Below are 22,794 nucleotides of genomic sequence, written 5' to 3' on the forward strand. Positions count from 1 at the left end.
GAATCCGGTTCATTTCGAGCACCAAAGTATTGTCCGGCAAAAGCACCGCATACGTCACGCTTACGTCGAGGCGGGGGCAGGGGCGGGATCAACTCCTGAACAACATCAAAAAGCCGGAGTTTATCCAGTTTGTACACAACGATGGAGAAACTTAACAAGCAGCAGTGGTCCATTGAAGAGACCAGCTACCTACTGGGAATCTGGTCTTCCGAAGAGGTACAGAGGAAGCTGGAGCACAATCGGCCATTGTTGTTGTCGGTGTCAGCTGTGAGGGCAGAGCCATATAATAGAATCCATTATATGGCGCTGTGTGAGGGGTTTCCGCGCGGTTTGGCTTCATGACGCAGCACCAGTCGGACTTGACAGTGTGAAAAGGGCCGGAGCTAAACCGAAGAACCGGTTCTGAACCTGAAAAGCTCTAGCACGGAGCTTGAACCGGAGTTGCATTGGTGTGAATGAGGTATGACTTGACGAGTAACATTTATCAGATTATATTGTTTTTATCCAAAGCTCAATACTGTGGGCAATCCCCACAGGAGCTATTTGGGGTGAGGTGCCTTGCCCTATTTAAAAAGATGGACAATCGTGCTAGTTTTTACTCTTTCACCATCTTGTCAAATTATAACCTATTAGTTGAATTACCAGTCACATTTAACAACAGTGCATTTCAAACTTTATTTGGAGTATGATCAGGACTTTGGCATACTGCAACACTTTAGAGTAGGACCATGAGGAGGGTTTCCACAGATATAAAACATTAACAAATTGGCTTATGACAGCAAAGATGACGGTCAATGTAGATGGTCCGACAGGCTGACAACAGGAGAATTAAAAACAAATCAATGAGTGTGACAAAACATAACAATCTACATGTATAAATCACCATACTGATGAGAAACTAGTATATCAAAACAAAACTAAATGTATCGACAGACAGTTTGATCTTGCATCGAGGAGTTGTGCGTAAACAGGCCTCTTAACCTTCGGTCTTTCTGCCCAGTTGATCCTGTGGAGGACACTGACAGAAGAGTTAGGACCAGCTACATAAAAACACTAAAGGATTAAGTGGTTTGGACGTAAAAATAAAACGGTTACACAGGTCTCTCAGGCAGGGTAACGATGTTTGACAGGTTTCCTGGACAACGACTGCTTCCTTGTCTTCACACTGGAGCTCGGACGGTGATCATAAATCCCGGATGTCCTTGACGAATGAAACCAAGGGTAATGCCTACAAAATAACTTGACATGTAACTACAACAATAAATTAATGCAAAAATATGGCCCGAGTTAGTGCGTGACCAGATTTTTTTTGTTTCATTCTCAATGAAATTCCACATTGAATAGAAAGATCTTTCATAAAAAGTTATAAAATAAATAAGCACTCTTTCCCTTTGAGTTGAGTAGAAAAAAAGTTGCACAGCGTGCAGGCCCAAGAGGAGAAAGAGCAGGACATTTTTTTTTATTATTTGTTATTTTGCAGAGGTATCTGTGCCCTCTGCTGCTCTTCTTTGGCCTTGTGGTCACAGACATGCTGGCTGGGGGGGGGTCAGTGCGACCGTCCTCAGTACACCCAGTTCACCGGGACCCACTGGGGTTCACTGCACAGTTTGTCTACATCAGCCTGTAACACCTCGAAAGCCTTGTCCAGGTTGTCGTTGGCGATGGTCAGGTCAAAGTAGTGGCTGTACGCCCTCTGGATCCGCGCGCTCTCATCCACCGTCTTCCTCAGGTCCACATCCTGCAACACAGCGCAGGTCAGTGGTGGAAAGATCAGCGCTAACAACTCACTTTTATGAGATTGTCGCTTATTTTACATCAATTTGTAAATCGTCCAAATTTTAGGCGGGGATTATTGTTTGGGAGACAGACAAACCTCACTTAACAATGACTACAATGTTTTTCTGTCAGAAAATATAAATAATTGTTCCAAGGACCGGGTTATGTGATAGTCTCCAACACTGCATAGCGCTAAAACAAAGTAACCATTTTTGTTATGATGACGTGCTTTACTCTAGTGTTCGAAGACCATGGCTGACACAGGAGCAAATGCCAGGACTCCGTCTGTGAATACGCTCTCACCTAATCATGTTTTCACAGGGCTGTTTTTAGTTATGTAGGCTGGCTCAGTGTGGGTAAAGTAGTGATGACGTGCATGGGAGTTGTTAACCTACCGTGAGTTGCTTAGTGGTGATGCCTGCATCCACCACAGCTTTGTGCATCGCCTTGAGAGTATCAAAATCTGGCGCTGCAATGAACACCACGTAAGGCATAAACTCCGCTGTTTTCAGCACCTTCAGAGCCTGGGGAGACACACAAAGTTCAAAAAGGAATTATGTAACACGACAATATTTAGTTTTAAAGCTCACTACAATGATAATGCTGCCAAATGTTCTCTCTGAAAGGACCCTCAACACTTTTTTATCAAACCTCCTCTTACCTGTGGGTTGACGTCCAGGATGCAGGTGCGTCCCGTGCTCACCACCTCGTGGATGGACTCGATCTTGGTGCCGTACAGGTTCCCGTCGTACTCGCCATGCTCCAGGAACCGCCCGGCTTTCACTTCCGCCTCCATCTCTGTCCTTGTGGTGAAGTGGTAAGAGTTGCCGTCCAGCTCATCGTCACGTGGCCGCCTTGAAGTGACTAAGAAAAAGCCCAGTTAAATGTAAAGATCAGTTAAAGATTTCTTTGTGTTACCAAATTAAGAGAAAGACCAAAGTCAGTACTTACATGGCATAGTGGTGCCGAAGCGCGTGGGTTGGAGGACCATCAGCCGGTTCTTTAGGCTGCGTCGGCCCACGCCCTGAGCACCAATCAGAACCAGCGTCTTCCTCTGGAAAGCTGGCACCTTCGCCACCTCTTCATAGATCTGCAGCTCGTGTCTGTCAAACTCTGTTGAAACACAGGCACAATTATAAGCCAATTAAATAAAAGATACTTAAGATGTAAGATAACAAAACGGCTCCTTACCTGCATTCTTGGCCGTCAGGTACATCATCTTCTTTTTCTTTTTTCCAGCTATGGTTCCACAAAGGATCCCTACAAAAACAAAGTATGCAGTTTTATGTCTATGCTATAATAGCATGTGGCCAGAAGGGGGCAGGCTTGGATCATTAAGTGTTTGAAACATTGCCTACTCAATTGCCATGAATCAGTTTTTAGTGGTAAAAGCAATAAAGAAGTGGCATTCACAGTCTTTAGGCCAATCCATCATTTCAACATCAGGATTGTTAGAGAGAAACAGGAAGTGTGGATGTCTCAGCTCTAACGAAAGTAAAAGTAGTGTATTAAAGATGCGCACACGAACATACCTGACCCATCAAAGTCTCGGGGGACAAAAGCTTTCCTCTTCTCTTCCAAGAACTGACTGGGTATCAGTCCTGTAGCCCCAGCGATCACATGGCACGCCTGGCAAAAAGGAAAGATCAGATCATGGTTCATTCTTTAAATCTCGTTAAAGTAAATGATGGACACACAGAGGAGATGGAGGAAAGCTCACCTGCCACCAGTTGGGATCCTCTCTGTTGACAATCTGAAGAATGTCACCTTTCTTGAAGGCCATCCCCGCCTCTCTGCAAGGGGTCAGGTTGTCACTTGCTGGGCTGTAGTCGAAGTATGGCCGCACGTACACCTGTGGCGAACACATGCACAGTTTTGAGTCTTTGCGGGATTTAATACATATTTATTGGCTTGCTGAGAATAACAAAATGCTTCTGGATTAAGCGATACATAAAAAGGACACAAACACAGATTCAGGTTCAGCATGCTGTCTCACACACTGACACAGTACCATCGGCTCATTCACACACATTATGTCTGACGTCCCACAATGCACTGACACAGCTGTTCACGCTGCGCCACAGCAGAGGCTTTGCCAGGAAGGGTAAGTGCTCTGGCTGATGTATTCGATTAAACAAGCAGCCAGAGGAAGCAATAAAACAAGCCGGTGAAATATACTGTGCAGCAGAATGTAATTCTGCATTATGTCTCATTCAGTTTTACTGCTCTCCATTAAATTTACAAGCATTTCCAAACTGTTGTGTTCGGGATGCAAAGCTGCTTTTCTTTTCTTCCCTCAACCTCCATACCTAGTCAAAAGATTTGCACGCATGAGGGAAAACATCTAAAAATACCATATACTACTGTACTTTCCACATGGGGGAGCATGAGATTACAGGAAGCGTGTGTGTGCAGGAGTGTGTGCAGGAGACAGAGGCAGCTAGTGTGACCCAGATAGCATGTGGAGTGTTATTAATAGGGATCCCAGGGTTCACATTCCTGCGCAGGGGATTGTGGGAGGGCCGAAGGATGGATCACCAACTTTGAACCACTGCCCAATATCTGCCACTCATTACATAAGTGGCCCGTGCTTGCGTTTACATTAGCATCTCATCGGTGTGTTTACCTGCGGGGCGGCGGGAGCGTCTCGGTAGCTCGGGAGTATTTTCAGCGTGATTCCTCCGCTGCAGTCTTTGAGCATCTCCTGCAGCTCCGTGGGGTTGTTGCCGACGTCCTTCCCGTTCACTTCCTTTATGATGTCGCCCACATGGAGGAGACCCTGCTTGTCAATCATGCCCCCGTGAAGGATTCGAGCGATGACAAGGTCGTCTTTCTCCACACGAAATGTCACGCCCTGAGAGGGAGGAGATAGATATCTGATTTTAGCACACCCGAATTCACACCTTCACCCACAATCCTACTGTTCTTTTATTCTTTATTAGTGATTTTCTCACATTGCCCTTTATATCCATTAGTATTCCAATTTAGATGAACAGTTTCTTTAACAAGGGGTCTCAAATCCAAGAAATTCAACATGAGAATATGAAAAACTAAACTTATAGAAAATCAAATTAATAATAACACTGAGATAGTAAATAACACAGGTATTAAACCAATTTTTTTTTTTTTTTTTTTTAAATGGGGTTATATATAAGGTCATCCTATATATTAAATATTATAAATATCCATGTACCAGAATATTTCAAAAATAAAAATTCCTAATTTTAAAGAAGCCATATTATATTATTTTGTCACACAGTCCAGTTCCATTTTTTTTTTAATGCAGTCTTTAGAATCTTTCCATTATTAATCCCGGTTTCCTCCTATTACCTCCACCAATGGTGTCCATCTGTCTTTACAAGTGTTCCTCTGTAATCGTAGCATAACATTTTTTTCCAATCCTACTGTTCTGACTATCGACACATCTCCTTGGTGATTTACTTGGTCATTCATGTACTGGATTACTCCTAGCAGCGCGCACACACACACACACACGCACACACACACACGCACACACGCACACACACCAGTGGCTCTCCGGCCTTCTTTCGGATGCCAATCATGCGCACAGCGTCGGCCTGCATCAGCGCATTGTTCACTGCCGCATCATTGGTCATGTCAGTCGGGGGCGGGACTTCGTAGCACTTAGAAGCCACCATATCGTGTGCCTCCAGTAGAGACTGAAAAAAAGAGAGGAGAAGTCATTTAGAAGGGAAATGATGAAAGAGGAAGGCAAAGGAAGGACATCTTTTTTTATTTATATAGCACACACAACAAGGCAATTCAAAGCACTTAACATAAAAAGCTTTGAGACAAAGTGCAAGGAAAACAGGACATTCAGATCCAGGGGGAATTGAAAATGAAAACAACATACAATAAAAAGGTTATAGTGCAGTGTAGGAAATTAATTATTTTGTTTAGTAAAAGGCAGCCGCAAACAGAGGATTACATGTAAAACAGCTAAGAGTTACAGCTTTAAGGGAGTTTGTTCTAGATTTATGGTTAACGAAAAAGCATATTCTCGTCTTATAAATAAAAAATGGCAGCCTTGTTAACTTAATATATTCAATGGTTTGGCTGCTATAACAATAATAGGTCTGGTATGACACATATTAGAAGACTATTCCTGTGCAAGTACAATTACTGAGACAAAGTACTGACTTATTTTCAATGTTTGCCACCGTGACGCTATGTGCATGGCCCTGTAATTGTAACTAGTGGCCACAGTTTAGTGTTTAGTGAAAGTTACATTAGCTTCCTGGAATGCTGAATCAACAAAACCACTACTTGATGTTACAAAGTAAAAAATCGAGAAGATGGTGGACCAGTGACGCAGGCGAAATGCAGTAACAAAGTCATCTCAGGGACAGACAGTGAAAAAGGCTTTTAACAACATATGGTAATTATCTACTTTGCATTGCTGCAGCATCTGTTTGTTTTATGGTCTTCTGGGCTTGATTTTGCAAAAAAATTAAACATGAACATCAATCTTTTAAAACACTTAATGAGGTAGTCCAAGATGTGCCTACACGTTGGCAAAAACTAATCATCTAATGGCTCAAATCTCAAATATGGATTACCACAAACATTTAATCGACTAATTATTGGTTTGCTGACTGTCCCTCTGTATCCATCGACCAACTGATATACAAGCCTGTCTTTTGAGATACTACCAGCACCTTTTTTAAAACAGATAGCCAAACAGGAAATGTATTGGTGAAGTCTCTGAAGTCAAACTCAATATTTGATGTGATATATTTTTCCCTCATTTCCTCTTTTTCTTCCTAACCCGTCTCTCCCTCCCTCCCTCTCCCTCAGTAGGTCAACAGGGGCTTATCCTTCAGCTTACAGCACAAAGGGCTCTGATTGGCTCAGAGGCTTCGCTTGGCTCAGAAGTCTAACTCCTATTAGTCGAGCCTGTGTAAAGCCGCTGGTAGGTCCGAGGATAAGGGTTAATGTTCTATTGATGCATAAGGAAGGTACAGAAAGCCCCCCCATGCTACTATAACTGCAGTCAAAACATTACAACTCCAGGCTGAGATAATGTTTAATGTACTATACATTTCTTGATAAAAAATATCAAAACCTATACATCTATAATTATGGCATTTAGCTCCAAGAAAATAACTTGAAAAACCTTTGAGGTGTGAAATGCAAAAAGGTTGCAAAACTATTGTCTACCAATGGGTTTCAGATGTCACTTGGCACATAACTTCCCAACACTGAGTCAATACTCCACAAGCAGGAGTATATACCACATGCATTATGTGATAATGTCTGTTTTACTTTAACCCTCGTGCACAAGATCAAGTGTTTGGCTCTGCCTCACCTGGAAGTGTGGCTCCTGGAGGATCCTGGACAGTTCGGCCGCACTGTTGTCTTGCACCTTGAGATTGTTTATCTCTCCCAAGATATCCGTCACCAGCTCCACATTGTTGTCCTGCACCGCCTCCAGCTTCACTTCCTCTAGCTGCTCGTGAGCCTGGGGGAGAGAGACAGGCTTAGGGAGGACAGATCTCAAGAGGTTTTATTTTTGCTATCTTGTAACTTTGTGTGTTAGGATAGTAATTGTCTGAATGTGTGATTTTGGATTCTACATACAGGTAATAGCTGACTGTGGGAATATGTTGTTCTGTGAGCTGCCTTGTGTTACAATGTTAAAAGTCAAAGGACCTTTTTTATATAAAATAGCAGAAAACAACATCAGCCTGTCCTCTAACTGAACTAATTGGTATACATCAGTGATGTGTTCGATCAAATGGTGTGTGTGTGTGTGTGTGTGTGTGTGTGTGTGTGGAGGTCTTGCAAACACATGCACTGTCAAAAAGGCAAAGACAGTATAAATGCATTAGTGCCGTGTGCAGACGCAGGAGCACACACTTAGTCAAAGCCTTACTGTACTTCAGCACAGCAAGCAAAGCACTGAGCAGAGTGTGTTAGGGGGGGGGGAGCTCGGAGGTGGCAAGCGGTTAGTCTGCTCCCCGCGAGCTATGTGTGTGTGTGCTACCTGAGCCAGGAGACGTACAGTGGGACTTTCCATGATGCCGCGCAGGAAGAGAAGGTCGATGTCTTTGGCGCCCGTGGAGGTGGGCAGCTCCCGAGGATGATCCGACACCTGCTGCATGGCTGGATAGACGGGTGGAGAGATAAGGAAGATAGAGACATAGAAAAAGAGAAACACAGATAAGGAGAGTTAGCCGGGCGTGAAAGTCATACAAAGCATACAAAGCATACATACAAAGCATACACACAAAGCATACACACACACACACACACACACACACACACACACACACACACACACACACACACACACACACACACACACACACACACACACACACACACACACACACACACACACACACACACACACACACACACACACACACACACACACACACACACACACAATAAGAGAGAGAAGTAAACACTGGCGTAATAATGTCAGAACCAACCGCTAACTTTTATGTTACTTAGGCCAGCAACTTAACATGATTTCGTTATCCATTAACCTGCAGATTACTTTCTTGATTAGTAGTTTGGGTTATAAAATGTCAGAGAATAGAGAAAAATATCCATCCCAGTTTGTCACAGTCCAAGTTGATGTCTTTAAATGTCTGGTTTTATGTGACATACAACAGAGAAAAAGCAGGATATCTCTTTATTGAGAGGCTGAAATCCATTTTCTGCTATTTTTGCATTAAAATGTAATCTATTAACTAAAAAGCTGGTGAATATTTTGCTCTTGATTGACTTAGTAATTAGTCAGTATTGTTGCAGCTCCAATGTTTCTCAATTATTGCTAATCTACACGAAAATGTTTTAAATTACAAGAGATATATCATTATATCATGGCCTTGAGAAGTTGTTGCTACACAGCCCCCCCCCCCCCAAATATATCAAAAATAAAGCTCGATTGCATCAGGTCTGTTCACAATAACCACAACAGCATTAAAAGTCCAGTGATAAAACTCCCACATGGACCTACATAAAATGTGTATAGGTTGATTTCTGAGAGATGTTCCTACTTTGTTCAGTCTTGTATTAAATGTGCACACAAACAGAGATAGGTAGAGGTGTGACTGCAGGTATCAGTGAGATAACGGCTTAATGCCAGGGTCTCAAAGCCCACATAAGCCCATTTAAGACACTTAAAGCTCTGGGAACGTGTGTGTGTGTATGTCTGAGTCAGTATACACTTATGTGGGTAGTAAATATGTCCAGTCATCACATATATACAACATATTTACCCTGCGATTATGAACCTATGATTATCATCTTTAACCTTGACTCAAGTTATAGAGTCAAGGTACCTATATAGTCCTGTATAGAAAAAGGTGACACATTAGTTGCTGGTTGGAGAACATACAAAGTGTGTGTGTGTGTGTGTGTGTGTGTGTGTGTGTGTGTGTGTGTGTGTGTGTGTGTGTGTGTGTGTGTGTGTGTGTGTGTGTGTGTGTGTGTGTGTGTGTGTGTGTGTGTGGACATACTATACCACAGACTGTAAGCAACATACTGCATATACAAATATAATTGTAACGTTTACAATGCTATTCACTACCTGGTTTAAAGTACAAAGGAAGTCAGTTAAACTATTGTTTGACATTGATTTATTTAATATCCAAGTTGCACAGTTGTATGATGAAGAAAGAAGGAAGGGAGCTTACAGGATAGAATATGTAAATTATAAATGCAATTTATCTCACAATGAAGCAAAGACCTCCCAGTGTCTTGATAACCACAGAGCAGACAGACTGCATAACCAGAGGGCTCCATGCAAAAATAGCCCTTAAATATTTATGATCCCCTTAAAGAAAGCCAAATGGGGCAGAGAAGTTAAATCTACTGCAGACTGTTGAGCCTGTGTATCCATAAACCAATTTGTTTACTACATCATGACACACTAACACAATCCATAACTGAATGCATATATAAGATGCTCCAACTCAGTTCCTCTGGGGACCCAACACGATGTTTCACTAACTACAAAAACATACAGTAGGGCTGTAATTGTAGTAAACACATCCACACATGTGCAAACACATAAACAAGCGTTAAACCACCAGCCTCAAACTCACTCAATCACACTTATAGAAAATCGCAATACGATTTGGAGGATTATGTGTTTTCCTATTTTCCCAAGATGTATCCAACTGACTTCACCAACATCTGACTACACAAATACATACATGCAAAAACACACACACATACCATGTATACATCACTTCAGGGGACATTACATTGACTTACATGCATTTCCTGGAGACTTATCCTAACCTTAACCATAACATGCCTAACCCTAACCCTTAACCTAACTAAGTCTTCACCCTAGAATTAATGATTCCCCTCATGGGGACCTCCATTTTGTCCCCATATGGGAGGCGAGTCCCCACACGTGACTATGTAAACAGATTTAGGTCCCCACAAGTATACACACACACACACACACACACACACACACACACACACACATTTCCTCTCTCTTGAAATCACCTCAACCACACACACATTTCCTCTCTCTCTTGAAATCACCTCAACCACACACACACACACACACACATTTCCTCTCTCTCTTGAAATCACCTCAACCACACACACACACACACACACACACACACACACACACACACACACACACACACACACACACACACACACACACACACACACACACACACACACACACACACACACACACACACACAACACACACACACACACACACACACACACACACACACACACACACACACACACACACCACACACACACACACACACACACACACACACACACACACACACACACACACACACACACACACACACACACACACACACACACACACACACACACACACACACACACACACACACACAGGGTTTCAGTGCTTTCTGATGACCTTTCCCCACCAGGTCAGCTCTCTGTGTCACTGCGTCCTCGGCCACAGGAATGTTTGCGCATCCACAGCCCTGCCACGTGTACTAGTGTGTACATTACTCATGCTAACAAGCAACTCTGGGATGCTTTTCTATCCTGAGAGAGTAGACATGAACTAAAGCCTCCTGCCTGAAGTCTGTATAATCCCATGAACTATGGCATGGAGATACCACCATCTACGAGCCTCCTGCTAAACCTTGCCTGAAGAAGTTGTAAAATCTAAGAGATTAAAGCATTTGACGGTCACAATAGTGTTTTCATCTACACATGAATCATCCTGCTTACCTGCTCTTAATTCCCGTCTCTGTCTGCAGTCTCTTTTATCCTCCGACCCCCGCCTCTGTCCACCTACCAGCACCGTTTGCTGTGAATGCCAATGCAGAGCCTCCCTGCTTAACAATTCCTAACTCTCTCTCTCTCTCAATGCTACACATTAAAAATTAAATAAGAGGTGCATCTGGGCTGACACAAAGGTCTCCCACACCAAAAAACACTTTTATTATAATGTGATTTTTTCAGTAATGAAGGTTATGAACTGAACCGCCTCCAGGGGAAATAAGCAAGCAGTGAATTTAACCAAGGTGACTCACACAGTTGCTACGTGGTATTGTAAACCGGCTTAACTAAATTAGAAGAAAAAGTGTATATATTGACTCAGCTAAAGTCATGGAGCTAGCTAACTAGTAGCTACAACTTAAAGCTAATAGATGGATAGTAGCATTTGGAAATAGGGAACAGTAAGTTACTTCAAAGTAGTTTTTTTGTTTATAATAGTTCACATTAGCTAGAAGTTATTGGTAAATATTTGAAATAGATTGATGGATAAACCTGTAAAAAGGTAATAGATAGACACTTGCAATGGTTGAAGTGTCCAGCTTTTGCCACTAACAAGTGGTAGGCTGGTACATGTAAAAATGACTTAACCAACATTAACATTGACAATAAATAATTATTTTACATAAATAGTAGTGTTAAATAACATCTAATTTAAAATTGAAATTGAACAGCTTTAGGAAATGATGATGTTTTTAAGTTCTTCTGACAGAGCTGACAAACTCGACCGCCTTCTCATTTTACATGAATATGAATTCATCAATCAAAACAAAATCAAAGACTGCAGAATCTCTCCCCTCCCTGGTGGTGACACCCCGCCTTTCCCTCCTCTTTCCTCACCTCCAGACGTATCTGTTCCCTGGGTGGACGGCACTGTAGGGGGCCCCTCCGCGCCAGGCTGTCCCGGGGCCGCCACCTCCTCCTCTTCCCGTACCCCATTGGGACAGGCGTCCTCCATAGCTGTGACCATCTCCAAGCCCTCCTTCTTCCTCTCTGCTGCCTGAAGTACGCTAAGGCTAACCACTAGTGAGCACCAGCAGTTCTGCAACTACGTCGTCTCTCCTCCAATCGTCTTGTCTGGCACTGCTGACCCGCTAAACTCCCAAAAACACAGAAAGAGGCAGAGAGAGGAGAGAAAGAGAGAGGATTGAGGACATAGGAATGAGAGAAGCAGGAGACAAAAAGAGAGCGACAATAGAGTGGGATTAAGATCAGGGGATATTGAGAGACAAGGAGATGCAGAAGGGAGGAAGATGAAGGGGGGGTTAAGGAGGGAAGATACTAATGTAAGTTCAGAAAGACAGGTGAGAAGACGGAGAGAGGTAGAAAGCTGGAGGGCACACACAGATGTGGACATGCGTTCAATACTTGTCGCTCGCCTCCCTCCACTCTTTAATACCTTCCTGACCATCAACCCCCCTCCGTTGGTCACACACACATAATCCCACAATCCTCTCCTGCTGTTGAGGGCTTGCTTGAATACCCCTCCTCTTGTTTCCTGAGTCGCCACACACACACACACACACACACACACACACACACACACACACACACACACACACACACACACACACACACACACACACACACACACACACACACACACACACACACACACACACACACACACACACACACACACACACACACACACACACACACACACACACACACACACACACACACACACACACACACACACACACACACACACACACACACACACACACACACACACACACACACACACACACACACACACACACACACACACACACACACACACACACACATTATGTAAGTAATCTTACATAAGTGTTACTGAAGGGGGTCTGACCCTACATTCCCTATTCTCTTCCTCCTTCTTCCTCTCATTCACACTGCTCCATGGCTCGGCCCCCCCGCTGCAGGACCAAGCCGCTCAGCGCCTCCTTAAAGCAGCATGTGTCAGAGTAATGGGAGATTTTTTTTTCTGTCATTTTTACTTTGGTCTTTCTTCCTGATGTGCCCTTGTTACCTTACTGGCTGGGTGCTGACTGGATTATGCTCATTTGGGGCGGCTGAAAGTCTGAGACTACAGTAAAGGGGAAGATATCCTGGGGCAAAACTCAGTTGGAAGTTGTGCTAGGTATATAAATAATTTATACAGTATATATTATGTGATGACCGGGACCGGATATTGGAAAAACTGCTATCTATCCAGTATATTTTGAGATATTTCACTATATATTAAGAACTTCGACCCTCTGGTGGACGTGTTTTTGAGGATTATTGTTTAGGATTCATCCTCTGAGGGCAAATGAATGTCTTTACTAAGAGTTATAGCAATCTATGCGATGCATGTTGAGACATTTCTGGACAAAAGTGGCATGCCATCTACCATATCTGCCATATCTACAGATAGCACGGCGAAGAACCACTGAAAACATGTTTTTGTTTTTTTTAATATTGCAGAAGCTCAACAGATTTGTTTTGGTGATCCTTCAGAAGAGGCACCATCCATCCCAGAGTCATCAAAAACAGGCCCCTCCCACAGCGACACAGCTGTGCGAGGGGCCGCTCTGAGGGCTTTAATCCGCCCAACCTCTCCCTCCCTCCACCCACCCTCAACATGACCATTCAACCCCTCCCCCCATTTTAGGACCATGGGATTTTAATCCGGCCACGAAAGCAGGATTACAGAATCTTTCTCTCTCTCCTTATCTGTCCAACCAGTCTGATGCTCTGCCTGCTCTGCCAATGTGCACTAAGGGGGCGAAAAACAAGAGCCTATTTTCACAGAGTTTAACTGAGGCAGAGCAGCTGTGTGAGGAGGAACAAACGTGACTTGTTTTCTCGAAAAACAAAACGACACGGGTAGCCGACACAGATTTTAGGAAAATCACTGATCACGGAAATGTATGTAGGAAAGCACACTGGTTTGTTAAAAGATAAGCCTGTGTGAGAAAGAATGCTGTTCCCATGACAAATAAAATAATACCACCAACACAATAAAATGGTACCAAACTAAGAGATGTATCTACCTCTCTAGATCAAAGGCAGTAATGCTAAAGTGGTGTCAGAAAATGTGTTATGAATGGAAAAGTTCATGTAAGCTTAAAGTCAGTATAATATGTCAGATTTGTCAAAACTTTGGAACAGGGCCTGCCTGTTTAACGTGCTTATTAAAAAGAAACATGGTGGACGAAAGCAAATATGTTGATGGCAGAAACCAAACCAACAAGTCTGGGACAAAACGTATTGTTAAAACGTTCTGAGCAATAAAATACATCCTCTTTGTAGCATCCATGTGAAGACTTGAAGCTCATGGACACACCAAAGTCTGAAGAGTGACTCCCGAACTCGGGAAATGCGATGAATTAAGGAGCTTGTGCAGCATAAATAGATCTTTGTTATATAAAACTGATATTTCACAGTTTTAGATGAATATAAGCAAAGGAGAAACTATTGTCAACTGTGTAATCCTTGTGGACATATTAAGACACCCGTCCCCCAAAAAATAACTGCTGATTCTTTGCTTTCTTAAAAATATTTTTTAAGAGCAGTGATCAGCACATCCTTGCTTCAAAGCGGGCCAGTCCTACCTCTGAACAGACAAAATCATGTCTGCCAGCAGAAACTAAGTCTCCAGTGTGTCAGTAGTACTGAGGAAGAGGCGGGGGGGGGGAAGTTGTGTTTACCTGTGCCAATCAGTGTAGCCTAATCCCAGTCCTACTGGCTGCTCATCGGTCAACTGTGAAGAACTGAAGGGAGACAGAGAGATGTGTGTGGGTTAGTGAGACCATCCGCAAATATTCAGTCCCACTTGCACTCCTGGCTGCACACCAGTTTTCATCATTCCTCAAAAACACGCTTGAGCATTCAGATTCATGCTGTTGCTTATCCCTCACACACACACACACACACACACACACACACACACACACACACACACACACACACACACACACACACACACACACACACACACACACACACACACACCGTCTGTGTCACCGTCGTCTCCTGCAAGATATGAGTCTTGTCTGCAGACTGAAGCCGTTGTTCGTTGAAAGCAATGCACAGTCATCCAGAACCGTTCATTGTCCTCAGCTATTCAAGGATGCCTGCATCCTCAGCTGGCACCGTGCCGTCAACACAGTAAATGGCTACGAGTCTCTGAAAGTAATGACAAAGCAGTAAGCATTCATTACCAGAGAGCATCTGCTCTCACTATCAGTTACAGACACAGGCATCCTCGCCTTCTGTGTGTTCATGGAGAACCAGACCACTATATTAGAGGGACATTATTATGAGCTGACATTGGCTTATCATAGATACCTCTTTTTATATTGTAAGCATTGGTGGATGTTAAAAAAAACAGATGAGGTACAGATGGAAACTTGTAAGAGATGTGAGGGCATGTTGAAAACAAAAATAATTTCAGCCAAGCAGGGTTCAAAACCATGATCAATGTTATCATCGGCAGTTCACCGACATCTGAGCAAACTATGTGTGCTGAGGACTACTGGGAAATGCTTTAAAACAAGCAATTAAAGTAATCTGAGTTTGGATTGCTTTGGGGACTGTACTAACTAAGTCAATAATAAACTGTCAAGCTCAAGTAGTTAGAATCAAATGTACTCTCTACATTTGGTCCAAAAGCAGAGTTAAAAAGGTTATTTCCTTATTTCTTGTGTTTTCTATTCATAAGTGACTCTAAATAGGTGTTTGAAACAAAATTCCTCTCATAAAACTGAGTCTGGCAGCGCTAAAACAATTTATGCTGAACTGCATAAATAAAATGCAAGCCAACAAAAAAACAATTAAATAGTGTGATAAAAAAATAACTGATGCCTGCTGGCAGCCACAAAACAATACATTATCGCCCTGGCATGCTTCATTTCTTTCGCCTCTTTTTATTTCCCTCTGTTTCCATCTTTCTCTTCCAGAGGAAATGAGAGATAGTGTAATGGCTAGATATTCATATAAAAACCACAGGTTCTAGCTGCTAACTCTTGAAACAGTGTATAAAGGCATCCACTAAATCTCTTAAAATGCATAATATTGGTATATCTTCTCAGTCCCTCGCATTGGCCACTTATCCCTCGACTCTAAGCTCCTCTACAGTCGCGATAAATCATCAAAATTGTTTCCAAGGGACAAAACATTTACAAGGTGATTACGACACACAGGGGATGTTTACTCATCATTGATTCGCTATAATCTCTTGTAGCTTTTCTGGGGTCTTTTCACCCATCATGCTGGAGCTAATTGGGCTCTTATTGTATGAGAGGAAGAGAGAGGAAGAGAGAGGAAGAGGTCAATTCATTACACAACACAGATTACAATCAAGCATGGCACGCTCATTGGAAGTGAAAGATATCCCTTAGAGGAATGTTAATGGTGGCAAAGCTACCGGTTCAATTCCTCGGCAAATCATCCGGGCAACAGGGGGGGGGGAAGCCGGGCCATGACAATCAAAGGTCCGAACAAGGAGGGAGGAGAGACGGAAAAGGTACAACCCTAGCAGAAAAATATGGGAGGGGTCACTACTGGCTTTTAGGCGATTAATAGAAATACGCTGAGGGAGTTGGGAGAATTTCCGAGGACACATCCAGAGCAAGAGGATGAGGAAGAGATAAAAGGCGGTATCCTTAAAGATTAGATGGGAGTTGTAGCAAAAGCCTCTCAAATCTTTGGGAGGCTGAGAGGGAACAGAGAAGAAAGAGAGGTGGGAGTGGTCGTCGAATACAGACACCTTCGTAATCTGTCTCGCTGTGCCAAGAAACTGCCAGGTAACTGCCGTTCATCTTGTAATAGGTGCACCAAAGGAAAATCTTTTTATATCTAGATGTCCATAGATGCTTTCTGTAAATTTGCATTTCCTGGAATAGTCTTAGAGAGTTTGTGATTGCACTTATTTGCATGTCAACGGCATGTCATCCAAAAGACTACAAACTGTAGTTACAACACATAATCGAATTTCTCAAAAGCCAAGTCGATTTTCTCACATTAGACTCTCAGCAAGCACCAGACTAAGGACTCCCCTGATATCCTTTAATCACTGTCGACTCCTCTGTCCTTCTCTTGGGGTAGAGGGGGAAATCATTCAGTCATTTCCAATCCAAGCTGCCATTGGCTGGAAGGGACGAGCCAACAAACGTCCTCTGAGTACCCCCTCGTTGCCAAGCACTCAGATGATGGACAGCTCATGGAAGCGGGATTACGGAGGGATCAGAGGGTTTGTTTTTGTACAAAACATCAATGCTGTCCTCACATGTAAACCTGTGTGTGTGTGTGTGTGTGTGTGTGTGTGTGTGTGTGTGTGTGTGTGTGTGTGTGTGTGTGTGTGTGTGTGTGTGTGTGTGTGTGAACATGCACGCTATTAAAAGCACAGACAAACATCAGCTGGCCCTGTGGTTTTAATTCCTCCGTCACGCTAGCAAGAAATCTCAGTTTACCTCCGACTTGGTGTCTCAATGGACACATTTTGTGGATTCATAGTCTCAGATGGAGTATGATGCTAAATTACATTACATTGCATTTAGCTGACGCTTTTATCCAAAGCGACTTACAATAAGTACATTCGACCAGGAAGACACAACCTTGAAGAAAACAGAATCATATAAGTACATCAGGTTTCATAGAGCCAAACATTTCAAGTGCTGCTCAACTGGCTTTAGATAAGCCAGTCCTTTGTTAGTATACAAGTGCTTTGTTAGAAATTCTTTGTTAGTAATTCTATCGCTCGAAGCGGAGTCGAAAGAGATGAGTTTTCAGTCTGCGCCGCAAGGTGTGTAAGCTATCTGCTGTCCTGATGTCAATGGGGAGCTCATTCCACCATTTTGGAGCATTTTGGAGCCAGGATAGCAAACCCACGTGTTTTTGCTGATGGGAACTTGGGTCCCCCTCGCAGCGAGGGTGCAGCGAGTCGTTTGGCTGATGCAGACCGAAGTGCACGTGCTGGGGTGTACAGTTTAACCATGTCCTGGATGTAGGAAGGGCCAGATGCATTCGCAGCATGGTACGCAAGTACCAGTGTCTTGAAGTGAATTCTAGCAGTTACTGGAAGCCAATGGAGGGAGCGGAGGAGCGGAGTGGTGTGGGAACATGTAGGAAGGTTGAAGACCAGACGAGCCGCTGCATTCTGGATGAGCTGCAGAGGTCGGATGGCACATGCAGGTAGACCAGCCAGGAGGGAGTTGCAGTAGTCTAGGCGTGAGATAACGAGAGCCTGGACCAGAACCTGCGTGGCTTTCTGGGTCAGCTGGGGACGCATCCTCCTGATGTTGTAAAGCGTGTATCTGCAGCAACGGGTTGTAGCAGCGATGTTTGCAGTGAAGGACAGGTTGTTATCTAGGATCACACCCAGATAAATCACTGGGGGTCATGACACACAAATAAATACAGACTGAAGCCCAGAGAGCATCCTTCCTGGAGTTACCATTCAATCCGTCTCTATATTCTCTGCACATCTTTTCTGTGCCTGACAAAACCTTTCCCCCGCTCTGTGCTGATCTCAGAGCAGCCGTCACTCTGAGTTCCTCTCGATGACTTGAGAATCACAAAAGAGGCCAGTGAGCTCTGTCCTGGGAGCCTGGAGCTACTCCAGGGGTAGCAGAGGGTCATAATTAAACTTGCTCACACCGTATTACGCCACCATGGTAGTGAGTGCTCGAGGGGGCACGCGATATTCAAGGAGGCAGTGAGTATTTGTGGACGTATGTGTGTGTGTGTCTAAGGACTGGCTATTCATATAACCCCCACCATAACCAACGCCATCACGTCTGCCTCCAGACAAACTCGATGTAGGTCACTCCATGTGTTAACACAGCTGCAGTATGAGGATTACACAGCCACCCCAAGATGGACCTTTTAGCAGATTAACATCAGCACAATATTTATTATTTTCTAGTCAGTCATCTTTCTATTATTGCAGCATGTCACAGAAAGTTCATAAATCTGCTCAGTTTCGGTAAATGTTGAGTTGTAGCCACCTTTCTGCTGATTCATGCTTAATTAACCCTGCTCTACACCTGACCCTGCAAACTAAATTACCACAATGCAACACAAAGACATCAATTGTTGCATCATTGCAATGTCCTGCATCACCGTAAATGACCTCACTCTCCTCCTGGGTGATGTTCTAGCTGGTGGGGTGTCTGTGCTTTCCACGCAGCTAGGGATGATATAATTACACCGCCGTCCGTGCGTGGCTCGACGCCGAACATGCAGTGATCTTAATAATGAGCACCTCCTGACATAATCTGCGCCTGCTTTTCCTCAGTCTCTCTCCCTTTCCAGCCTCCGGTAACTAGTCATTAGTATTAAGGAAAAGATAGGGGAGGGATGGGGGAGGCGAAGTGATGCAACATGACTGCAAAGTTTAAAATATTTGAAAATGGATGTCGGGTGGTGAAAATGTGGGAAGAACCGTGGGAGGAAGAGACAAGGAAAATAAATTAGTCTCAAATGAGTTTAACCAGTGAATTTTTCTCTGCTCATCTTGGCAACACGTGGCTCTCCTCCAGAGTTAGAGTGTGCTGCTAAATGAATGTGATTCTGAGCTGTTAGACAATCTCAGTAGACGACTTTTAATCATATGCCGATTATCTCACATAAATGTGCTGTATTCATCCTGATTAGTCTGTTGTCGGTGGGATTTTATTCGAGAGATGAGTTACATATTCTACATTTCTGTCTTTATGTGGTGAAAAAGAGAGGTGTTTCCGCACATCATAAAACTGTCTTATATGCAACATGGATAAAGTCATTGTTGATCTGCATCCGAAAGGACTTGGTGATGGACGAGATCTGGCGAATCAGCACTATATGCTGCAGCAAAAACTGCCAAAACATTTACCTTGCAGCCATTCTTACACACAGATAATGTTCCTCTCTGTACAGGTTAGTGATTTATGTGTGTACTTAAGTGACAGAGATGCAATTAGCTCATGATAAATGTGATGGGGTTAGTTGTGTATTAACTGGGGAGGCTTGATTATAGTTGTGTAGTTAACAACCGCTATGATACATGTGTTTTTCGTAGCCTTGCAGTGTGAGTCACCCCAGTATGTGTGTCTACGTGTGTTTTCCCTTTTTCTATCTCTCTCCTGCTCTACTCCTCCCTTCTTTTTCCTGTACCATCTGTCACTACTCCGGGTATTAATAATGGAAAAGTAAAAGCTCTGAAAGTTGGGTTTGGTCCCTGTATGACTCACTGACAACTCTCAGGCACTGAGATGTTCGAACACAATGAAGGTCATCCTGGATCCTGACTCAAAAGACTGCTTGGAGACCGGTCAGCTTTCTGTCCCCAGAGTCAGAACTAAACACATTAAAGCAGCGTTCAGTTATTATGCTCCAAATATCTGGAACAAACTCCCAGAAACCTGCAGGTCCGCTGCAACTCTTACTACTTTTAAATCCAGGCTGAACACTTTTCTTTTTGTCGCTGCTTTTAATTGAACTATTCATATCTTAGAGTGCACTGTAACTTTTATCCATGTATTTTTTCTTTTAATGTTTATTTTATTAGCTTTTCTTTTTAAATGCCATTTTCTTAATGTCTTTCATTTTTTGTAAAGCACTTTGAATTGCCTTGTGTTGAAAAGTGCTATATAAATAAACTTGCCTTGCCTTACAGATTTACTCTAATGTACTAAACTGTCCAGGTCTCCTTCCCTTCCTCCCTTTGTTCCTCCCATTAGATTCAACAAATTTGATTAGGGTTTCTGGAAGGAAGACAGAAAGATCCATACACTCTAGTGTAGCTGCAACAAGACCCATGCCCTCTGGTAGTAGTTCCTGGCTGCCAGGAAGGATCCCCAAGGATGTGCGTATGTGCATGGGCTTCCCCCATCACGTGCATGTGGCTAAACTGCTTATAAGCATTTGCCAAGTGACCCTGTGCTCCTCTGAGCAGAAAAGATTCATTGAGAGCTGAGAGTCCATTCTGATATACCATATACGAGTGGTTTCATGTTTCGATTAAGCGCTCAAACAAAGTCGTTCTGACATCGTGTTAGTGCATTATGATGAGGCGGTGCACTCGTATATCTCAATGAAGGACACAACAAAATCAATAGGACCGTCTGGCTGCGTCTCTGGTCGGCCAGTCTGTGCCACACCACGAATCCCCCCCCTTTTTTTCATTTAGTATCAACTTAAAATAAACACAGCTTTGTTCACAAAGTTTTTCTAGACAACTAAATGGAATGTTCTTTCTGGTGTGTGTAACCTGTTGTTATGGTCTCTGTGTTTAAAGCCCACCCTTTGCTGGTAGATGTTGCAGTCTATCATTTCGAGACTGGCTCCCGCTCCTCATCCTGTCAGCATTATAACCTGCAGCTCTTTCCTCATATCTTCCCATTCATGGATCGACGCCACGGTTCTGACGCATGGCCACCTCTGTGTGCCAGATTCCGTGCGCTTGAACCGTGCGCCTGATCCGTGCCAAACCTCTGCCCCGTGTTGGCTGACCAGACAACTGTACATTTACACCGATTTCACCACACGTGCGGCCATTTTTTGTTACCCATCCGAGCCATTGTGGCGTGCGCACACTTGCAACTACAACCCATCCGCTGTATCCTTCCTCATGCAGGAAAAAGGAAAAGGTTCCACATAAGGCGCCCAACGCAGAGTGATATGTGTCTGATTAAAGCCTGTTCCCACAGCAGAGCGGGCTCTATTGGGGGGCAAAGCTCCCCTTCTGTCAAACTCTACTGCACCTCAAACACGGCAAAGTGTCTTTGTCTCCCGTTTGAACGCAAGAGGATGAATGAATCCAAATTATTCACAACACAAATAAGATCACGAGCCTTGACTTACCTGTAAATCGTGCTTTTGAGTTCGCGGTAGACCACCGACCGTCCCGGTTAGACATTCAGGGCCCCCTCAGCTGTCTGTCCTGGTCCCGCAGCAGACTACCAGAGAACACGACGCCAATCAAACAGCCACGCCCCGCCTCCTCCCCTGACGTCATACAACATTGACCAATGGCAGCCAAGGTACTCGCTAAGTGAATACATTGTAGCATTTTCACAATGTCATACACACACTCGTCCATTCACATAAATACATGTTAGCGTTCTAACCTTTATACAGTCTATGGTTCTAACAAATACATTAAGCCTAGGCAATGACAAATAATATTAAAGTAGGTTTATAAGTATAACTATGTATGTATAAAAAACTATAGGCATATTTTTTAGTAAAGTATATAAGTAAAATACAACAAAACAACTCTAAACCTACATGCACAGCCCACATAATTATGCTAATAGACCTACTGGGATTTGATAAAAGTTTGAAAAACTCCCTTTAGAAAAAAACCTTAAAATAACAATAAATGAGGCTAGATATTATTAGGCCTACTAGCCAACACACGAGACTAATTCACAAGCTAAATCTAAAGCTAGCTAAAGAGACTGTTAGCAAGCAGTTCAAATGGCCTCGCGTACTCACTTAGTCATTTATTTTAACATAATCTGTTCATTTTATATTATACATGCAGGTCCCACAGCAGCCACAACAAGTTTTACCAGACTTATTTAAGTGTTTGCATTAATTCTTCTCCTGCTTTCATCAAATCTCCACAGTGAATCCAAGCCTAGCTCTGAGGAAAGCCATGAAACAGCATGGTACATTTTCAAATTATTGTTCATTATCGTCAATGTTACTATTTTATAATCGTTACTTAGTGAAAGTAAAATGTTTGTCACATGAATCCGAAACTCACCAAGCTCCCCCTCTCTG

The 22,794-nt window shown here is 43.3% G+C and overlaps 1 protein-coding gene across 9 annotated transcripts; it reads right to left on the reverse strand.

The window, feature by feature from the left end:
• Positions 1-661: 661 nt before the first annotated feature.
• Positions 662-21,991, reverse strand: pals2b (protein associated with LIN7 2, MAGUK p55 family member b). 9 transcript variants are annotated; one of them, XM_034094464.2, is made up of 15 exons: positions 21,868-21,959; positions 15,049-15,210; positions 14,733-14,795; positions 11,893-12,146; positions 7,802-7,902; positions 7,106-7,258; positions 5,304-5,456; positions 4,403-4,630; positions 3,497-3,628; positions 3,309-3,405; positions 2,968-3,036; positions 2,728-2,889; positions 2,438-2,640; positions 2,172-2,300; positions 662-1,738 (listed from the first exon to the last, which is right to left on the reverse strand). In XM_034094464.2, the coding sequence occupies exons 4-15, from the start codon at positions 12,020-12,022 to the stop codon at positions 1,562-1,564; spliced, it is 1,734 nt and encodes a 577-aa protein (XP_033950355.1). In that variant the 5' UTR covers positions 12,023-12,146; positions 14,733-14,795; positions 15,049-15,210; positions 21,868-21,959; the 3' UTR covers positions 662-1,561. The 9 variants fall into 9 exon arrangements, with proteins under 9 accessions (XP_033950355.1, XP_033950352.1, XP_033950353.1 ...); XM_034094461.2 differs by having other exon boundaries at positions 7,784-7,902; XM_034094462.2 differs by having other exon boundaries at positions 7,784-7,902; positions 15,037-15,210.
• Between the last annotated feature and the right edge of the window lie 803 nt (positions 21,992-22,794).

This window comes from Pseudochaenichthys georgianus, chromosome 11 (genome assembly GCF_902827115.2).
Source record: "Pseudochaenichthys georgianus chromosome 11, fPseGeo1.2, whole genome shotgun sequence".
NCBI lineage: Eukaryota > Metazoa > Chordata > Actinopteri > Perciformes > Channichthyidae > Pseudochaenichthys > Pseudochaenichthys georgianus.